General features: G+C 40.4%; 1 protein-coding gene across 1 annotated transcript in view; it reads right to left on the reverse strand.

The window, feature by feature from the left end:
- gpr153 (G protein-coupled receptor 153) overlaps positions 1–22,600 on the reverse strand; it is a 38,584-nt gene that overhangs the window by 14,686 nt on the left and 1,298 nt on the right. Inside the window, exons 2-3 of the mRNA XM_066691002.1 lie at positions 8,662–9,247; positions 3,209–3,638 (exon numbers count right to left, since the gene is read on the reverse strand). Of these exons, the coding sequence (XP_066547099.1) occupies positions 3,209–3,638; positions 8,662–9,014 (783 nt within the window). The 5' untranslated portion in view covers positions 9,015–9,247. The remainder of the gene's footprint in view (positions 1–3,208; positions 3,639–8,661; positions 9,248–22,600) is intronic.

A 22,600-nucleotide genomic window follows, 5' to 3' on the forward strand; every position in this document is an offset into this window, starting at 1 on the left:
GTCTCCCAGTCTCCCTCTCCTGTGTGGCTATTGATTTATTCCAACCAAGGTTTTAACAGTTTAATGGCCCTCTTAATGTCATTCATAGGAAATGTTTTCGTTGGAGTCGTCCAACATAAGCTATGTTGACTGTGTTGTGACGTGTCAGTGTTATTTAGCCCAATGAAAGGCTATACAAACAATGTACTGCTTTAGCTGAACCAAAGCGTTTTAATCTCTCTCTCTCTCTCTCTCTCTCTCTCTCTCTCTCTCTCTCTCTCTCTCTCACTCTAAATACTACTGATGTGAACCAACTTGTATAGTGTTTCTAAACCTGTGCAGAAGAAAAGCCCAAGCTTCAGGCAATGGTGCACATAACCATTCAACAATGGTGTGTATAACCATGGAACAATGGCTGTTGAAGAGTTACATGACTGTCACCGTTTAATAACACCGAAAAGTGCAATTCCAAAACAATAGACCGTGCATTAGGTCTGTGGATGCTGCCCTCACAGTTGAATGGTCTTCCACACAGCTTGCTTTGTGCTAGTAACCTAATTCAGCGCTCTCTCTCTCTCTCTCTCTCTCTCTCTCTCTCTCTCCAAACCGCATGTTTTCCAGTCCTCTGAGTGTTTTTTTACGCCCTCCCGGTCTGATCAATAACTCCAAAGCAGTGGCCGTTGCATAGATACTGCCTTCCACACTGAATTAAAAATGCTCTCTTAAGCTGACCTAGTTTGCATCCTGACATTAGATTCAATGGGAACGGTACATTGAAAAAAACAAAACAAAAACGCTTCATTGAATGTCTCTGGAGTACGCGCCGAACGTGATGGCTTTTCTCTTGCACGGCACCCTTCATCAACCGCGCTGGTCTCTCCGGAGACGTGTGAGAATCCCTCCGGAGGTCATCTCTGCCTAACGTGGTCTGAAGTGCTCTAGTCCCCCCCCACAAAATCACAAGCTTGGTGGCTGGTGTGTAAGAAAACGAAGCACCCCTGCAACTCAGGCATTAAAATGTAAGGGCCACATGACCCATCAGTGCTTAAAAGCCCCCTTCCTAGCAAGTCAAGCAGACAGAATCGGTGAGTTGAGAAATAATCCGAAATAACCTAGTTACAACCGCGAGCCTCGATAGAAGAGACTTATCGCATGAATCATGCAATTCACGGCCCTGAGTGTGCTTCGAGAGCGAACGCAGTGTTTGGACAGGGAGGCCAGAATGAGGTCAGCCACAACGAGACTCGGCGCCTATCAGTGCAGGAGCTGCAGAGCATGGCGTGAAGGTGTACCCCTCACTGAGATGCCCCATTCAGAGAGTAACGTCTATTTTGTTAATGGAGAAAGCTCCCAACACTGCTGAATATTTTACTATCCTCTATCCTTATGAATCAGTCTTGTATCAGTAATGCATCACCACTGCCGCCCAGAAATAGAAATAAAGTGCTTAATATATACCAACCAGCGAAAAACAATCCTATTGAAATAATATCTCGGGGTGGATTTACACTTGGCAATTATGGCCAACAGTGCTTGCTGCCAATACGACCTAGTCATTTATTTGCCAGTCCCTTATTTGTAATGAAAACCTGCCAATTTAATTACTGGCAACATTCCTAGCAATTTTGTATTTTTCAGCTGTGAAATGTCGGTTCGTGGATTTTTCTGCTTGACTTCCAGTGATTCAAGTCAAACCAAACCTGAGCCCTTTTAGGTAATGGTGTGTGATAAATATTGCTGCCTCTCTGACTGTTTTGGGCAATACTGCAAAGCAAATATAAACCCAAGCATAGAGTGCACCCCTCGAACCTGTAGACCCTTCTGTTGTTACTGTACATATTCATAAAGGGAAAACTCAGCCGTCTGCTAACACAGATTACCGCAAAATAACAACATCAACAGGTCTATGAACCCGTTAATAAACTAATCTTGGTATTTTCTAATTCTACATAAATCCAGTCTTGAGAAAAGCAGGTGAGTGACATCAACACACAGTGGCCACAAGCACAGCTCAATGAAGTAAGCGGACTGCTAAATTAGTGAGCAGCTAATGACGGCCAACTCTTCTGGATACACACCGATAAGGTCATTAAAAGCCTACAAACAATTAAAAAGCTTTTAGAATAGGTAGAAATGTGTCAAGAGGGATTATTGAGTTTAAACAATCCAATCCATGACCTGAAGTGAATACAAGCTAATGGAAAATCCAAGCTCTGGGCTGAAAAGAAAAACTATCTCACATCCACTGAGTATTTAATAGGAGGCAACTTCAATAAATCTAATAGGTGGCACCATTGGGTTTCCTCTGTCTTCAGATGTAATGATTGGGAATGTACAAACTCTCCAAAAGGAAATAAATATATGCAAAATGTTGTCTCTTCTATAGCATGAAAGATTTGTGAAGTTTAAACTGTGCTCACATAGAAATAGGCTTTTAAAAGAAATGTTTGAGTTTTCCCAGACGTAGTCACCAGGCTTCCACATAAAGTTACAATGCTTGGGTTCAACGAGGTAAAGATAAATATTTTCTGTTACAAAAGACTAATAATTCAGTTGTAGCATTCAGGCTTCCTCCAACGCAGCACACAAGCACAGTGATAATTGAGGAGGGCGGAAACGTCAGATGTCTGAACTGAAGCTGTTTACTACGTGAGCGGGATGCTTTTTTATAAAGGGCTTAGCCAACTCACAGCTGCACTTTTGACACTTCTTTCCTGTAAGCCTCAGCTGACACAGTAACAAAGACTTCCTAAGTACTCGGCGAAAGCGACTGTTAGTGGACTGATCCTCAAAGACATTAACATGGGAGTCTCGATCCGAGGCCGGCACTGAAAGCCGCTGTTTTTGATATTAATCTGTTCTATCTAAACAAATGGATACATGTGTGCGCAGTTTGAGAAAAGCTACCCCAGTTTTTCACAGAACGCACCTTCTCTGCATAAAGCCACTCACAGTATTGACAGTCTTCTCGTAAAGCAGATAAATTCTGGGTAAATTGAGAAACTGCTCATTTTCAAAGCTGTTCTGCCCCATCCGAATGCAATCTGACGTCCATTTGTGTGCAAGAAGTAACTGCCTCTGACATCCTATGCAGGGATATTTATTCTTCAAATTGGTTCCTACAAGCTATTCATTTAGTCAGAGCCCCTGTGATGCTAATCTCTACTCTATATTTTCCTTAAAACTGGCATTTTCCAAAAGACCGATAACAAAATGGACCAACACTTACCAGAATGGGGAATCCGGTTAAAAAATCATAGATAAAAACTATTCCACTGATCAAATAGGTGATTTGCAGGGAAGTCTTGATGGGCTCGGAGCCGTCGATCGAAGACCTCCTCTTGCCCTGAGCGTCCTCCACCACGATGGTGGGCACGTTGAACTTGTTTTTGTCCACGTTGTGGCCCGTCTGCATGGAGAAGGTCTGGAAGAGGGCGATGCCGATGCAGACCACTCCCATGACCACGCTGCCACTGATCAGCAGCAGGAAACACACGCCGAAGCCCAGGCCGATCTCTGTCACGATGAAGCGGCAGTCACGCGTGTAGAAGCGCTCGGTGGTGTCGTGCCAGCCCACCGCTGGCAGCGTGGACAGGATGAAGGACACCATCCAGATGCCCATGACCGTGTGGACGGCTTGCTTCTTGGTATTGCTTAACCTGGGCGTGGGAGTGAAAACGGAGAGAAAGGGGGGAGAGAGAAGGTTGTTACTTGAAGGAACTCTTTTACTTCACTTACATCTATGGTCCACTGACTAACTTCCCACATTTAAGGGCGAACTTGTAGTTGCAAGATGGGTCGAATGGCCTCCTCTCATTTGTAAACTTTCTTATGTTCTTATGTTCTGTGTTGTATGAATAAGCTGTGCTGGATAACAAAACTTAAATTATCCCTTCAGGAGCGTAGACAATATCAATAAGTGCCTCATGAGCTCGTTTTCAAATGCCCTTGAGCAGAGTCTGTCCCGAGTGGAGATTAAAAGGCACAGCCTCTGTGATTTGGGTTTTGTTTGGCTGTCAACTGTTAATTTCAGATTAAAGTCTATTAGAATATACAGCTTTGTTGATCTAATTCTTTTGATTGCTTCTCTTGCTTTGTTGTCTGATAGATCCTATCTTGCAGCTGGAACAATAAGTCCTTTTTCTTTTCATTTTCAAATGCACCGAAGAGTCACGGCAGAAGAGTGTCCCGCAGTGTTGTTGCGAAGAACGTCTCCTATTAGATACGCATCTAATGAGATAATAGATGGTCAAGGGATTTTGTTTATCCTCTTCTGAGCTCTTCATTTTTGTATTCATTTCTAAAGCTGCAACACAACCACAGTTTCAGTGATTTGGCAGTTATTTTCTGAGGTCCATGAGGCAATTCCACTTTCTTTTAATAATTCGTTTTACCATATAGAGCTGAACATCCCCCTGAAACGTTTGCATGTGTTTTTGTATAACCAATAGCCTGTCTGGCAGCCGGCTGCAGGAGTAGCCCAGGGGAACTGACTGCCAGCTCTCGCATAAAAGGTCAACCATGCAAAACAAGAAGTTCGTGTTTTTTCTTACATTTGCTTCATCATCTTGAGCATGAGAGGTATAGAAAAAGCACTGTTTGTTTGTTCCCATTTTATATATATATATATATATATATATATATATATATATATATATATATATATATATATATATATATATATATATATATATTCTGAAAAGGTATTCTATTATTCCTTGTTGTTTTTATATACAGACAATAATTTATAACTTAGGTACCAGTTCAGAACACCCACTGTCTTTTAACAGGGCAAATCGGTGTCATCTAAGGTTAAGTAAAGAGAAAACGGTCAATTTTATTGTGAAGGGCAAAGATGGAAACTTTGTGGTGTGATGATGCACTAGATTTTCTCTGAAGGGTCAGGGTGTGAAAGAGTACTTTTAGTGTGTGTGTGTGTGTATATATATACAATTAAGAGACCACTCCAAGTTCAGAAATCAATGTTAAGTGGTCTAAATTTTTTCCAGAGCTGTATATACTGTATATATAACATCTGTGGACATAGAACGTGGGATTTGTCAGCCCTCACTTTCCTCCCATGCTTTTTTGGAACCATATTGGCTTGAAATCTGCCAGACAATGTTTTAGGTAAAAGCTGGGTTCATGCACGTTCACCAATTGGGTCCCAGTGCCTTGTAGAGCACAGCAGAAACACTCAAGTCACACACGAGCAGCCGAGCATTGACCGATTTACACGAGAATAAATACCGGCTCTTTACTCCGGCTTGTCTAACGTGACCTTCAGTAAATTGAAACATGTTGGTGTTTTGCAAAGGGATTGCTCCTGTGTACAACAAAAAAACAATAACTACTTCTTGCAACCAAACCATGTAAAGCTGGGAAACTATCATATTTATGCTGTAGGTAGACTCTGCCCTTCTCATTGATTTTCTCATCTCTATTTCCTCCTCCTACCCACCAACTCCTCTGTCATTTTCATTGCGGGAAGACTGATAAGATCTCCTCAATTGTTCTGAATTTGTTTGCCTCGGAGGGATCAGGGATGAAGGCTACTATTCTCCCATTGTCCCCAGGTACCATCTTGCTTTCCTCTATGTAAAATCTGTAGGTGAAAGGTGTGCTCAGAAAAGGGGATGCATGACTCATAGGGAGGTAAACTATAGCAGACCTGCTAAAGCTGGGCCAGATCTCATTTTGATAAACACTGAGATATTTTCTTCCATCTCTATTTGCAATATAATATCCAGTTCATACAGAAAACATTTCAAACAAAGGAAAGAGACAAAAAAACAGAGAGTTTATGAAGTAGTACTGTGTTTCTGTTTATTTGTCATGCTTTAAAATAGACACAAAAGCAGGTGTTTATTCCTGGTCGTGTTGTGATTCATACAATTTTTCGATCAGCTTTGTCCTGCTATTTTCTTGTCACTCTCTCTGTTTGTGTGCTCTTACACACTCTCCTGTGTTGCCTCTGTTTAGAAAATGTGTCTGTAAGCGATTCCTCTGCTGAGTTTGTGCAGTAGGGTGGTACGTTAGTGATCCCGGGGTCTCCTGTTTCTCAAATGCTCGAAACTGAGCATGCATAGAGTCCATCTGCTATAAAAGTGTGATGTCATATAAGAGCATTTACAATTCGCTTGACTAGAAAAATATGAATGATTGCTTACAGTGACAGTGAGCAGCGAAATTTAGTGCATTAAGATAGACGGAGAGGATTTCTCATTTAACTTGTCCTTCGTTGCTTCATTTTTCCTTTCTTATTAAAATAGGTGCACTTACTGTGCCACTAACTAATTAACTAAGGCCAATCATAAGCATATTAAAGTGCAAACATGATTTAAATTAAATTATTGTGATTCAAATGTGCGTTTAGTTATGTTAATTACATTTTCAGTTTTTAAATTAGAATACATTTTCTAGAAAAAAAATGTCCTTAAGAAACAAATTGTCGAGGAAGTGATTGCTTTTGAAGATGTCACTGCTGCTGAAAGGTAAGGTGGCTGGGCTGAAGAAGGTCCATGAAATACTGGACCTTCTATCCAAGAGCTCGGACTGAGGATGACGGACAAGGACCTTTAAATGAAGATCAAACTGGCAATTACACATACAAGAGCACAGCAAACTGTCTATTGTCTAACACATATTCTGCAATCCAGATATTTAATTATCTTCCCAGGATGCAAAGGGGCTGAGATAAAGTATTTTGCTTAGGGGTTTTGCACAGAAGTCTTCCAAAATCCACCCACTAAATCCTTATCAGGTAACGTATGGTTTTAGAGAGAAGATAACCGACAGCCGCCTTTTTCTACAGGGAGTCATTCGTTTTGATTTGCACTTCGTGTCACCAGTGTGGCGGGGTGGTAACGGCTTCATGTTCTGCCAGCGCACTCCTGCGAGACGCTATCAAAATTAGCTCAAAAACACGAGCACACGAACAAAACTCAAAAACAAGGGGACAGCACTAGACAGAGCAGTCACTAACAGCAGGGTGATCAAGACAATCCTTCTAGTGTCACAGCAGGTTTACAACAGTGCTCCTTCTTACTTATAAATAGATCCAATTGTTTACTTTTCATAATAACCATTTGACCATGTGGTTAATCGGTTTCCAATCGAATGATAGCTACACGATATGCAGGACTGTAGGACTGATTTGATCATCCACGAACAGATTTGCCAACATGGTCTGTAACTGGAGGACACTGGGAGACCAGAGAAATAATTTCCTCTTCTTAAGATGTATAATGCATTATTGAGCAGACTCCAAAGCACGGCGTTATATTGCAGTTGCTCCAGTTGTGTAATCCTGGACCAACTGTGTTCCTAAAAAGCACACTTCTAACTTGGGATTGCCGGAACTGCCAAGCTAATTGGATAATTGTTTGATTGAACTTGGAAATTTCAACCTACAAGAGTACAGGCGGTTACATTAAATAGAAGCAGTAAAAAAAGGAGCTAGTAAGACTGTGTTACAGCTTTGTCATGATTATAGAGAATTAGATACGTGCACATCAGCATTGTATTGTACCATCCATGTCCTAACTGTCTACCTGCTTTTGTGCTCACCGAACTATAAATGTTGGATGAAAGCATCTCCAGCATTTCAGACTAGCTTTCACAAGGCCCCTGAGAAGCTGTTTCTTTGTAGTTTCAATGGAAATGTAAAAATAATCTCACAGTGTCCGTGAATCACAAGGCCATGGTGCTGTGTCGTACACGGGGGTGAGGAGAGAAAGGGAGGGACTAGGGAGGAGATTGGGGAAATAGGTGGGTTGAGGGGAGGTGAGAGGCAGAAATACGATCTTATTAACTGGACCCGAACAGGACTGTGCTTTTTCTGTCGGGTCGTTGTTCTTGATGGGGAAAGGGAATGCAAGGGAAGCCGTCGTTCACATTCTATCCAGCTAACACAAGTCGTTTCCCGTTACCCGTAGCTGTAAATCATGCTGTCCATGTCATTAAATGTATCTCGGCAGTACAGTCCCACTGTGGAAGATCAGATCATCGTTTTTTTTTTTTTATATGCTCACACTCCAAACATATCTTATTAAAATTGTTCACCTCATTTCCTGTCGAGTAGTCCTAACCTGTACCCTGTACTGCTGTGCTGCCCAAACACACTCCAGGAGAGAACCTGTCCAGTCAGTATTGCCGCTCATTTAGAAAGACTAGGAAGTTATTGATCAATTAAGCAAATAACTTGTTCAATTAAAGGAACTCTGGGAAAGACCTGAATAGGTTACTTAATTTTTTATACCAAATGATCGATAACTAACTTAATTGAACAATCACCTGCCTAATTGATCACCATGTAATTGTTCCAGGTGTGAAGAAATAGATGAGGACTGGGTTTCAGCAGCACTGTGGTCCAAAGATTAGCACAATAATACGTTTTTGTTTGCGTTGTTCATATCCAATGTCATTTTATATAGGATCTTTCAAGGTGGACCAAAGCCGTTGCATTTCACAATATGGCAGTCCCAGTCCCTAATGCTCGGTTATTATAGCCCATTGTACGGTTACTTTTCTGCTGCCCGCAAGCTAGGAGATGGGACAGGAGACGGGACAGGAGACGGGGCGGGGGGTGGAGACCCGGCAAGGGAAATGGCAGACACGGCCACACTGCACACAGGCGTCGACACACAGAGTAGTAGTAGTGACACACGCTCTTACCCATACCTGTAGTTGACCGGCCAGCGCACCATCCACATCCGGTGGTAGGAGAGGGAGGTGACGGAGAAGCACGTGACCAGGGTCAGGGTGTAGAAGGTGGAGACGAAGACTTTGCAAAGCCCCTCGTTCCACTCGTAGCTGGAGTGCTGGCGCCGCAGCTGGATGACCGAGTACATGGTGATGGGGATGCCCATGTTGAGGATGTGCGTGCCGGCCAGCGTGCAGATGAGGAACTCCAGGGGCTTCCATTTCTTCTGCTTGGCGCTCACGCTCAGGATCCCCCAGGTGTTGGCCAGGATGGAGACCCCGGAGCAGACGAGCCAGGCCAGCGCGTTGTTGTTGATGACCTCATCCTTCATGGTGGAGAGCGGCGGCCCTGGCGGACGGACGGGCTGATGGCGAGAGGCGCGGGCGGAGCGGCGGGCTGGTGGAAGCGAGTGCAAGCCAGCATCCTACTGAAGCAGGGGGTCCTTCTCCAGAGGGTGGACGGAGGGGGCCGAGGGCATGGCGGGCGGGCGGCCAGGACGCAGAGAGAAAGAGAGGATGCGTCTCTGAGCCGGGCCAGTGCGCCGAAACCTCTGCAAGTCAAACGCTGGAGAGGAGAGAGAGAGAGGGTCCTAGTTAAAAGTTTGATCACATAAGAAGCCACTGGAATAACACGACGGGTTACAGAGAATACAGACTCTATTGTAAAAGCACTTTCATGTCCCTCAGTATTAGTTTTTCCTCCCCCGCCCCCACATTTTCCTTTCTTCCTTCACAGACTGGAAGAACATTCAGTGGTATAAAGGCAGGTTGCCAGGTTTTGTCACAGGAACAAATCAAGCCAAAGAGAGCAAAGTTATGTTTTCTAAGTCTGCACTGCACTGCATACTGGCTGCCTATTCAAGTATTCCCTGCTGTGGAGGAAGTTGTCTCTTCTGTGAATGAGCTCAGACCTGGGAAGCACATGACAGAAGTGCTGGCTGTGCATCTGCTCATGTTTAATTATGTGAAATGGGCCTACAGGACTTCTGTGCAATGAGGAAAAGAGTGAAGCTTTTGACGCATTTGTTATATATATTTTTTGTATTTCTTTAAGAGGCTTAGCTTTGAATTATTCAGTGGACTGTTTATATAAAGTAAGAAACACTTAAAGAAGATCTCCACTGTAAAAAGCCAGCAGCCACCAATAAACTGTCCCCCATACAGAACGAGGGGTTAAAGTGACTTTATTGTCAGTGTTGAAAAATTCATGAAAACCTTTCAGCAGGCACCTGCAACAGCAGGCAATCAGCAGAGCAGTTGATGCCAGAAACCCCACAGAGCAGTGCTTTTCAGGTACATTTAGGTTTCTCATATAACTCTAGCCTCTGGTGGCCTAAAGTATTTTGTGGCTGCCTTCTTATATTTTTCTTTGCAAGTTGTTTGTTTCGTGTGACCTTCAGCTACTTTACCAAAGCATGTATATCACACGTCTATGTTTCAGAGGAATAGAATTGCACATTTGACATGACTCAGGTGCTCAGATGGGAAGATGCAGATGGAATGATTCATACTTTTGATGTATTTGGGGAATTACACATCAAAGGGGTCTCTGGTATGAATGCTGGGGATTTCTGAAGGCAATATGCAGCGATGCTCTGTCATTCCCGAGTCTGTTGGCAGGCAGGTACAATAAAAGGGACTTATTATATATATATATATATATATATATATATATATATATATATATATATATATATATATATTAAACACCGCCTTTGGATTCGCACTTGGACTGGGAACTGGGATGTGGAAAGGAAAAAAGAAACAACTGCTCTGAATACATCTGTGATTGCACATTGTGCAGATAGATAATAATCACTCCCACTCATAAGCACTCCAAATGGGTTTGAAACGTCTCTTCTGTGTAACGGGGGACAGCACATTAAGCTTGAACACGTCTGACTTATTAAAGGTGGCAGATTTATAGTTAGTTTATGAGGACTTGTCTTTAATGCCATTAAAGTAGTCTGTTATCCAGAGCAGGGAACGCTGAGGGCAAGCTTTACACGTTCACAGACCTGCCTGAAAATGCCCATTACACTAGTAGTAATCACCGCAATGACTGCATATTGTAAAGCAACCAACACAGAACAATGTCTTAGGGATCCTTAGTAATAATGTCTCCTCGGAATGTAAAAGACTTCTATAAAAGGCTTTTTAAGGGACTCTGTTTAGTTGAAAGAGATACACACTGCATGCTTAAGCTGCTTATAGGATGTACAGTTCTATATTTGTATAAAAATGGGGCATCAGCCATGGTCCGATGCAGTTTCAAGACAAATTGACTGACATGACTTAAACTGAATGCAAACAGATTGTGTTTATTTTGTTATGATTATGCATGGTTGATGGACAAACTAATGTATTAATTCGTGAGAGTCTTTAATACATGGAGCAGCAGCAGAGAATACACCGAGTCCACAGCCATGTTGTGTTGGGATTGTATATGACCCTTTATGCGGGAGAAATTGATTATCTCACTGACACGCTAAGCTACCTTCGCAAGGGTCCGTTGTAACGCTCTGCTCAGCTGAATAAATGTTGCTCATTTCCGGATGCTAATCCATCGGAATTGACTAAATCTAATTTGCGTATCTCATGCCACTACTGTTTCCTTTCACAGGCCTCCATTATAGATTTCTTCATCTCGTTTCACATTTAATTTGCGGTGTTATCCGAAACATCCTGAATCACAGCCCCTTCACTAGGCATCCCTGTTTAAATTTAAAGCCTTATCTGTTTAACAAAGTGTAATATTGCATCCTAAATGACCGCCTCTGCTATCCTTTCTAATCAGTTTTACGAAGACAGGCCGGGCCTACTGTGGATTCGAAGCTTAACAGGGACCCTACCCTCTTGGTCTAAAGAGGCAAAGAGATGGAAAAAGATCCATTTTCAATGCTCAAGGTTTTTTAACTTATATTTCACTTAGCAAATAGATCAATTTGAGAAGTTCCTGAGACTAAAAACCTTCCTTTAAATAGAAACGGCTCTTTAAAGCACCGGGATGAATCCTAATAACCACATTAAGATTGGTGTAGGGTTTTAATACGTATGCCCTTGTCTGATATTGCATCCCAAACCGAATTCAGTGTCACCCGAGCCCTGTTCACTCCTGTAGATATGTACAAGTTGCAAGATTGCTTTGGAGAAAAAAAAACGACCATGGAAAATGAGCGCGTCGAGAATTCGCAGCAACACGCCTGCTCTCGTATGCACCCGGAGACGTGTCTTCAGCTCAGCGGTTCAGCGTGTTAATGCTGTGACAGTACAACGCAACCTCATGTTCTTCCCCTTGCCTCTCTCTCACAGTTCTCTCTGGCCCTTTCTGCGAAGGCTGCCATCTGTTTCTGAAGACGGCATGCTCTGCAGAAGGGAGGGAAAGGTGGAAGAGTAAATGCCAACGTGAAGCTGCCAACATCGGACCCAGGAGGATTGCAGGAGGCTTTTTGTGTCCAAGGCACCGACAAGCTAGCAGACGTGCCAGGCTGCAGCAGAGCTATTAAGTTCAGTTGACAGGAAGGTATCTGATCAAAATTCTGTCTCTTCCTGCTTTAAAGAGAATCTAGAGCCGGATTTCAGCAGCAAATCCCCTTATGAAGTCCTTTGTTCTGAAAAAATGTATCTGTTCATAGAAGAAGTTATTCTCAATAAGCCTTTGACAATCAATAGTCCCAAACAAGTCATATTCTAACTATATCATCTTGCCCTTTATGTATTTTACCTTTAGAGATTGATCAATAAATTAAACCATACCTTCATTATCTGAAAAGAGTTAAGGAATGCAGTGTTTTTGAATATTAAGGCAAATCATTTTAAGAGAGCTATTGCAGGTCCCAAGGTTATATAATTTGTTCAAACATAAATAACATCACAAATATTGTTCACAAGGTCTAAGGATCATGAATGTGGTTTTCTGTAATAGAATAAATGATCGTCACGCTTTTGTCTCATAATGATCTCTATCACATGCACCACGGACAGGATTAGGACTAGAACAAAATGGATTAAGAACTGATACAAATGTAGTGTTTACAAGAGGATAATCATGTCTTATTTAAATTGACAAAAAGCTAATTTAAAGAATAGTTATGTGTGTGTGTGAGTGTACAGTGCCTATAGAAAGTTTACACCCCTTTGTTGCCTTGGAATTTAAATGCATTCAAATAGTTTTTCCCCCTTTATCTACACATCCTACCAAACAAATTACAAGGGAAATAAATATTCTGGACATTTGAAGAAAATAAAAAATAAAAACTGAAGTGGCATGGATAAGTGTCCAAACCCCCCTTGTAACGGCAACCCTAAATTAGCTCAGGTGTAAGCAAATGCCTTCAAAATTACACACCAAGTGAAGTGGCCTCCACTAGTGTTAAATAGTAGTTATTCACATGATTTCAGCATAAATTCAACAGTTGCTGTGGGTTTCCTTTGCTGGGTAGTGAATTTAAAAGTAAAGACTCAATCAGGCTACTAAGAGGACAGTGGCAACGATGATTGACGCAAACCCAACACGGCGCATCATCCAAAGAACACCATCACTGTGAAGCAAGGTGGGGCAGCGTCCTGTTATGGGGGCGTTTCTCATGAGTAGGAACTTGGAGGTTACTGGGGTCAGGATAGAAGGGAAAATAAATGGAGAAAAGTACAGAAAAGTCCTTGAGGAAAACCTGTCGCCCTTTTCTAGATAACTGAACCTGGGATGGAAGTTCATATTTTATTGTGACAATGACCCAAAGCACAGAGCCAAAACTATACTGGAACTAAAAGGGAAAGGTCCTTGAGTGGCCCAGTCAGAGCCCTGACCTAAATCCAATTGAAAATATGTGGCATGACTTGAAGGTTGTTGTCCATCAACGCTCCCTAAGGAACTGGACAGAACTTGAACAGTTTTGTAAAGAAGAATGGTCAAATATTGCGAAAGGTGTGTGAAGTTGGTAGTGACTGATCCCAACAGACTCACAGCTGTAATTTCTGCCAAAGGTGTTTCCACCAAGGAACTCGGGGGGGTGGAGACATCCATCTAGATCTAACGAGTTTGATGACAACATGATCATGAAAAAGAAGAGGAATATGTTTTCTCTGCAAGAGAGAATAGCACAGCCCCTAATTTTAAACTGCATAAGGGGTGCTTTAATCTGATCTTTAAGGGGGTGGGGCGGATGGTGGATACTGGAGTGTCAAAAACGATATAACTCGTAATTTGTAGTTCCTCTCTGCTTGTTGACAACAGCAGAGATGTCTTCCTTAGGGGCCATTCCCAAGTGGCTCTGTGTTTGGTTGTTAATAAGCAGATGAGAAACACACTCCTCAGGATTCCTGCAACTTCCAGCGATATTTTATTTAAAGATCACAGTTTGCAAAAAAACAACAACCTAAAAATAAAGAAATTAATAAATAATCCAGTGATCGGCCAAAGGTCTTCTGTCATGTGACTTGAATGCATGATTCCAAAGAGTGCTAAAGAGTGCTTCCAAAATGCGTTCTTTACCTGAGATTCAGCTTCAAAAAATAACAGAAATATGTAATCCTCCATTTCAAGTGTATATATATATATTCTTTCATGTTGAAATCTGAGACTGATCTCTTACAGATCTAAAAATAGCCCCTTTTGAGAAAAGCCTTTTCATGTCTGATATCTTAAGGAATGCATGTTAAAAAGCAGTATTTTTCTTTAAAACGGATGGATCTGTTTTGCATATTTATAATTAATTGTTAACATGTTACCAGATTACTGTTTGGTGATTCTGATGATGAGTTGCCCTATTTATTTATGTATTCATTTATTGGTTGATGTATTTTTGTAATATGTCTTGGAAAATTCATCCTCTGCTTCTTTCCTCAGCTCACTGTTGGAGCCGCAACGAAACCCTGGAGACAGAGCGAGATGGAGGCTGCCAGACGTGAGAGGTGATTTCTTTTCATTCCCTCTTTGTGCGTACTTTTTGATTTTATAGTCCTTGAGTAAGTCCATTCACAGGGGAAAAACTGTGATCACACCAGACAAAGTGGTTTTCAAATTGCACACTTCAGAAAAGCCTTTGTACACAATGGATAATTTCAACCAGGAAACAGGTCTTCATCTTTAATTTAATTCTAATCTCTAATAAGGGACGTCTGCTTAAAAAGCCATAGAAACAGGAGTAATTGTACATTTCATGCCTTACTAAGGAACTGTAATGCAAACAAGACCGTAGCATTCAAACTATTGGCATAAATGTAGAAAAAATATATTGTCTGTGTATGTGTGTATAAAGTGAAATGGTTAATTGGAAAAGAAACACTTTTTGCAGTCTTGAAATTAGACTTGCAGCAAATTGAATGATGTTCCAATTTTGGTAGCAGAGGGCTCAATTGATTTATTTAAATCAATCCATTTCAGTGAGAAAAGCTGTTGGGAATAATAAAAACACAGCATGTCATAGTAGACAATGAAACTATGGAGAAAGTGCTGATTTATTTGCTCAGTGAAAATAAATCTATATCGTCTGTGAATATATATTTTTCCTCAATGACTGCAAGTGAGTTATGTGCCATTTTCTCTGCTATTCTTCTTTTTCATTTTTTTTTTCATAATGGGATAGCAAATCCTGGCACACTACTTAAAAAGGACTTTTTTAGTACCCCGATCTCTCTCTCTCATAGGTCAAACGTGTGATTCAGCCCATGTCAGCAGTAACCGTATGGATAGTTTCAGTGACTTTGCTTTATAGGATGAGTCAAAGAGATAATTAACTACCCAGAAGTCTTCGACACAAGTCAGTCTCTGTATTACAACAACTGGAACGTTTACAAAGTAAGTGTATGTAATATCCTATCTTATATCCTGCCGCATTTTGGATTTTCATAACACAGTGCCCTTCACTGAAATTGGAACCACACCACAAGACTAGACCTTAAACAGTTTATGGTATATTATTACTGAAGCTGTCACCTGAAATTGCATTTGCTTGAGATTGTTTTGACCGCCAGACAACCTGTAACAATTTAGTGGACACATCAAAAGCACAATAGGAATAATCCATCACCAGTGTGATGTGACACATACATCATTGTTTATTATCCAAATGATATTCGTAATTATCACCCACTGCTCATGTGAGGTGTATGTATAATCCCTGCCTACATGCTTAGGAAGGTAGTGTCTGGTTTGGTTTGGTTTTTATGAGAAAATTCAGTTTGTCTTTCTCTGACAGCAGGTACTTTTATTCATGTGGAGTTCGGTCCCTGTGATATGAAAACGGTGACGCATGTTTGAGATGTTGTTATTCTTATTAGGAAGAGATGTTTTAGTGCTTGAAAGCTACTGCCTACTGCCTGCATGGTCTGTATATAATCTGTATCTTGATTACAACTTTGGAGAAGATGCCAATTTGCATCTATGAGGTTGTATTTATTGCCGTAGTGCAGTTCATCTATAATCATTATAGGTTCGATTCTGACCAGGCCAATGTCCTGATCTGTCACTCCTGCCGTTTCCTCGGCTTTGTGAGATGCTGTGTTGACTGCAGATATCTTGACACAAGGGTGCAGGAGAATGCATATAATATTTATAAATCCTTTTTTTTCCCCTTTTCTTTTCTATTTTTGGTGGGGTTTTTTCAAAGTATCTATCATTTTTGGCTCCAAAATCAAATCACTTAGTTTCTGGAAATGAGGGAGTGTTGTTTCAGCCGTGACAGAGAACATTGTGGCTCTTCAATTTCGCCACAGTAATTGTAAATCTCTGGCTCCTGTGCCGTGATGTGGCAGCTCCAAAACTTTTGATTTCTATCAACAAGGACGATACTTGGATTGACCTGTAAGAGCAGGATGGGATGAGTCTTGTCAAAAACATATCAAGATGCCATAATTTCCACTACTCCTTTAAATCTTTAATCATCGATTTATTTTTGCTGCGTCTCTTTATTCCTGCAATTTACTGAAAACAACATCTGTCTGTTCTTTTTCCATTTTCAGTTAAATGACTAATCCAATGAGAAGTGTTTTAATCGCAGTAAAAACGACCCTTTCTTTTCCAGTGCAATGTCTGTCTTGATTTGAACTCATCCCAAATCGAAACCGCCGCGAATGTCAATCAGCTGACATTCTTGTTGAATACTTTGTTGTCTCTGTCAAAGCCTGTTTTCAGATTCCCCTTGGAAATAATCAGCCGGATGATCAAAGACACAGAGCTGCGTATGTAGGTACCGTCTTCCACAAACACAAAGAACAAACACTAATTAGCAGCCGGGCTTCAGAAATACACTGTAGTCTGTCTTCTGGGCACAATCCTCTGCAGGACGACAATATCAACCCGTCTGATCGAGGGTTCTGAGCAGTTTTGGAGGAACTTCAGTTAAAGTGGGACATGTGTGTGAAAACTAAATCTGTGAACTGGATATTTACCAGAGGATCAATAGCCGGGCTCCCCGTGTTTAAGCAATTATTCAGTGCTGATCTGAGACGGCAGTTTCCTCTTCTTGTACTGTAGTCACAGCAACCATGGTCTGGATGCCATCGCTTCATGTTGAGTTTTCATGTTCTTATCTTCTGCTTTCTTCACCATTTTAAAACCTGTTTCTGTGATAATAAAGGCCCACTGATCTATACAGGGACTAAAGGTTGTGCTGTTCAGATAAATATATATAATACAAATGATATAACTAAGTAAGCGATATCAATCATACATCTTTCCAATTGAGATTATTGTTAATTGTATTTTTAATGAGGCCTGCTTACACCATTTTGAAACCCATATTTTGAATTATATCAGTGGGAAAGCCAGCTTGTCTAAACTCGCAAGATGTTGCTAAAATATTGCCTTGCAGAGCATGCTAATTAACACTTTGTACAGTTTTCACACACTACAGTCTCTGTGGTTTTGACTCGTTATTTTTGTATACGTAGATTCAGGGCTTTTTTATATACTGAATGGGTACATTTACACAATAAAATGATTATACAACTCGGAGGCAATAGAGGCAGAAAGAAAACCACATGCGCATTCAACAGAGCTGATAAAACATTCTCTAATATAGAAAACAACTATCTCCAAATACAGTCTGATTAGATTTGCTGGGTATAGATTTGGAAGACAGGATATTAATGCGTAATATATTATTCTATTATCCTCAGTTCATAATGAGATGTTTTTAAGATAAAGCTGAAGATGGGATCTCTCTCTCTATTTGAATCATAATATCATAACATAGAAAAAGATCATGAATTTTACACTGTATGTATATCTATATATAGACAATAGATCAGAAATCAAAGTTTATACAGTCTGTCCGAATAATATTTCATAGATAAATAAGTAGTGCTATGTATGATATTTATTAAGCTATCACCAAATAATAGTTTCAAAATGAAGTGTGAATGCTTTCAACTACAACTTTATTGCATTTTAATTATAGAAATGCCAATATAGTAGAATAGGATAATAGGAAAATATTGGTTCCTCCAGCTTTTTCACTCGTGACCTAACCAGAGATCAATTTGCTTTTGCTGTTCTTTCTACAAAAAGCGAGCCATAGTTTTTCGTTTTTTTTTAAACTTTAAATCGTTCCATGGAAAAATAGGATAAAAAAAACAACCATTTCTTTAATTTTGTTTTACAAGATAAATAACTATAGGCCACCTAGTTCTGCACAACACGATTACTGGACTGTTTGGATTGCATTTTTGGGGACGGGTGAAAGATGACAGTGGCCAAGGAGACTGACACTTTAAATTGAAGGACTGCTGCAGGAATCTGTATTGATTAATCAACACTGTGACAAGAAATGAAGGAAACGGATTCACTCGGCGCGAGAGCCACATCTTCAGGGTTTATCTGGCTCCCTGACCAGGTGAAACAGCTTCCCTTGTTTCCATTCACAGTGCCGAATAATCAATACAGTGCCCTTGGTGTTATTCTTTAAATTTAAGTGTCAATCACCTCGGCTGGTACGATTCTATGCCTCTCCTGGGGGACACGCCACCCGGATAATCGAATAATTGTTTCGCGCGGCGCGTACGCCAGGCTACAGCATTTACTTAGCAAATTTGTTACGCCTCACACATGTACCAAAGATAAGAAGCTAGTGAGTGTAAGTTGGGTTACACTTCAGAGAATCCAGAGAGACGAGGAAGAGAGATTACCTTTTGTCGTTGTTTGTCATCCATTATTTAATTGCTTCCTAATTTCAGGAGGATATAAAATTGTCAAACACAAAACAAACGAAGGGGGAGTTGGTTTGTTTGTGTAAGTTCACTTGATTAGAGCTGTTTGAAAGTTCTTAGAAAAAAAATCAAATGTTTGCAAATTGCTTTAATGCTTCTACGTTAGCAATTTCATTTAAGTAATTCTCCAAATGTGGTTAGCCTGGTTGCATGCTGGCAGTGTAATCTACAAAGTCCTAAGCACTGCCCTTGCAGCATTATGTGTTTTGTATGGAAAATGCTCTGCACAAGGGCATCACTGTTCATTTCCAGTATGGACGTGAAGGACAAAAGATCTTCGCCAGGGCTTGAATTGTGTGGCAGGAGATAATTTAGCCTATGGAGCAATTTTGATGACTTGGAGGTAATGTATAGTATTAGGGTGGCACAGACAGGCACAATTACAGGCTTTAATGGATCAGAGAGATATTGTGCTTGGCATGTTTGAAAGACAAATGGGCCCCCAAAAAAATAGACCAGGGCATCCTATACATTAGCGGTGGCAGGCAGCCAATAAAAAGAGACAGGCACAATCGAGGAGAGAGATAAAAGGCAAAAGTGGCCCTAATCTAATTACTTTATAAATTTAATAATTAAAGTACTCAATCAGCCTTAGAAGTGAAATTCATTCCAGCTCCTTCATCCAATTTTCAAACTCCTCTTCTGTCATACTGATCACATTCTCCCTCGCTCTCTCCCTCCTCACCTCACAGTCCAGTTGGCTCCTGCATCCATCACCTCTATCACCGAATTACCGATGCCAATCTAATTTGATCAAGATTGTGATACTCCCTACTGGTTTCCATTGATTTTAAACAAGACGCGACAGATTTGCTCTGCGCTTGGATCTTAAAGACACATCTTCTTTACTTAAGCATCCATTTGCATCTATCTGTCAAGCTTCGACTCAATCCGTCTGCTCATAGAGACGCCTGTCTGTCATCCACAAATCTACATGTCAGGACCTTTTCAGATTTATTTCCTAAGATCACGTCTACCTGCAGGAAAGGAGTGGTAAGATAGAAACAGTGATAGAATCAGAGGATCAGCTTGAAACGTATATAGAAACATAAAAAGCATTATTGCATTACGTCTACGCACAAAAACAATACTTTCTTGCTAACGTAAGTAAACACAACATTTTCATCCACTGAATATTTAGTGGTCAGACGTTTTCTCTCCTTCTCTGCAATCATTTGGATTTATTGTCTCATTGCTGCAGCTAATTGCTTCAACGTTACCTTTAGTTCAATATAGTTACATTCGTCTGATATAGAAAGAATAAAATACAGACAGCTTTCCTTGTGACAATGTCTCTGTGCCTCAGGAGGATTAAATAAAGGCGTTTAGCAAGGATTTTTTTTTGCAAGAGAAATATGCATGTTGCATAAGGGACCTAATTTTAGTCAGACTTCCTCCTACTCTGTGGATGAGTAATCTATTGATGAGCAATTGCAAATCCGAAATGCCTGTGACAAAACAGACTCTCTAAGCTGTTCCATATCACATATATCTGAGAAGCCATGCAGGCCTGTACAGCTGAGATTTATATATTGCTCCCCGTTTGCTGTATTGGATTAACCTAGACTACACTGACGTTCAGGCAGGTGTTACCCAGTGGTATAAACGTCCGTTATGTTATGGTGTCAAAGCATATGCATGCGTCTTTCTCACAATCGTTTTTTCATCTGTCACTTGAAGTTTGAAGCCAACGTCGCCCACGGGTTTCTGGAATAATAAACGTTGATTTAATGCTAGTGTGAGGGGAATGTTATTCAATTATATATGTTTTGTTTATTTTTCCCGTCAGTTCGAATGTGCTGCCAATGCAAACAAAATCACAGCGCATGTCTATACATACGGAAAGAGAGAGCCACCCTTAGGAATGTACAGAGTTGTAATGATTATGATTTTTCGAAACTATTAGTATATGGGTGATTCTCATGAAACCAACCTTGAACCATGGGCGTGATGATTTGTATAAAAAACAACATTTTGAAACTAAATGGTAAAATCTTAATCCAATAGATATACATGTATTCTGTCTTGCACACAAAGATATTACAACTTTTAAATGGGTTATTTAAGATTTTTTATGCATTTTCCAGTTAATTTCTCATTACCGCAATGTGTCCCCAATTCAAAAAGATGGTCATCTAATGTATTACAAGTAAAATACTCTAATAAAAAAAATTAAAAACATTGTATGTTGTGTCAAATGTCCAATAGTCCAATAATAATATACAAATAATTTATTTAAAAATCTAGACATCATCATATGGATAATATAATGAAAAAACATGGTGTCCATCAACCCATTTCTCATTACCACAATATTTGTTCATTGACCTGTCAAAATCATAACAATATTGTCAATAAAGTTTTATTCTCCCATGATGCCTCAACAAGAGGAGAAGATCAAAGATGGACACAAAGTATGCTAGTCTCCTCACTTCTATTAACTAAAAATGTAGTACTTGTATCTAACCTCCCTGTTCCCGACACTATAGATTCTCTATAGATTACCGCTATTGATGATAAATTGGTATCATCATTATTCTGATTATATACCCCAAATACCAGCTTTAAGTAAAGCCGTGGAATGTGATTTATTATGATAGTAAATGGTACTGAGGAGGGTCTAGGGGTCTTCAGCTACAACTACAACAATTATCATCATAATTATTATCATAATTTATATTAATTCAAAAGTAGGCAATATTAGGCATAAAATCAAGTAATATGTTAACCCCCCTGGATGGATGTCGGCCTGGGTGACCACCTGTATCGCCTATGCCTGCAGCCAGAACTAAAATTCAAGAAACGTTTCTAGTGTTTTATGCTTTGATATTGATGCTGCACCTTATCTATACATTTTACACTGTTATTAGATTTACATGAAATCAAATACTATTGCTCTTAACATAGGCATACGTTGATGTCTGCTTATTAATTCAGAAATTGATAATAAATCAATGAATACAAAAATACCCTGAGCCCATTGTGTATTTTTCTACAGTCCTTCCTTTCATTGTTTTAATATTGTTGGTATCATAGGTGCCATATGTGAATATCTATAGTATTGTACATCTGCAGATTAACCTCAGTCTTTTTCCCACTACACATTTGTGCTGATTTAATCATTAAAATAAAGTCAGGGGTCATTTTAGGCATTAAAGTGCATAATAAACTCCCATTACACGGTGTGTCCTATCTCTACAACACTGACATGTTCAGAACAGGGAGCTTTAAGAGGCTTTAACAGGGAGCTGAAAAGCTTGCAATACAGCGCGGAGCTCCGGCTCAATCTTATCTCGCACAGCTACCTGCTGCAGTCAATGGTGCTGTACGAGGCAGGCTGCTGCTTGCGAGGCTGAACCAAAGAGAAGCCTCTTACTCATATTGATGGAAGGAGGCGATGTGACGCGTCCTCGTGTGCAGGAGCATTGTCTGAAAGCATGTCGAGGAACGATAAAGCTATCTCTCCCCGCCCTGCAATTGGTCGCTCTGCACTTTCTGTGCATGGTAAATCTTTTGGAAAGAAGACCAACACTGAGGTTCAAAGTAAAGCACTATTACGGCAAACCAGTTATTTTTAATCAGCAAAGCTGCAGTTGATAGTTTTGAGTTCCTGTAACCCATGTTATGACTAAATGTACCAATATTTGTACATTTTAAGAATCAATCAACTACTCTGGGAAATTGCAGTCATTATTGCCAACCAGTTAAGATA

This window comes from Amia ocellicauda, chromosome 18 (genome assembly GCF_036373705.1).
Source record: "Amia ocellicauda isolate fAmiCal2 chromosome 18, fAmiCal2.hap1, whole genome shotgun sequence".
NCBI lineage: Eukaryota > Metazoa > Chordata > Actinopteri > Amiiformes > Amiidae > Amia > Amia ocellicauda.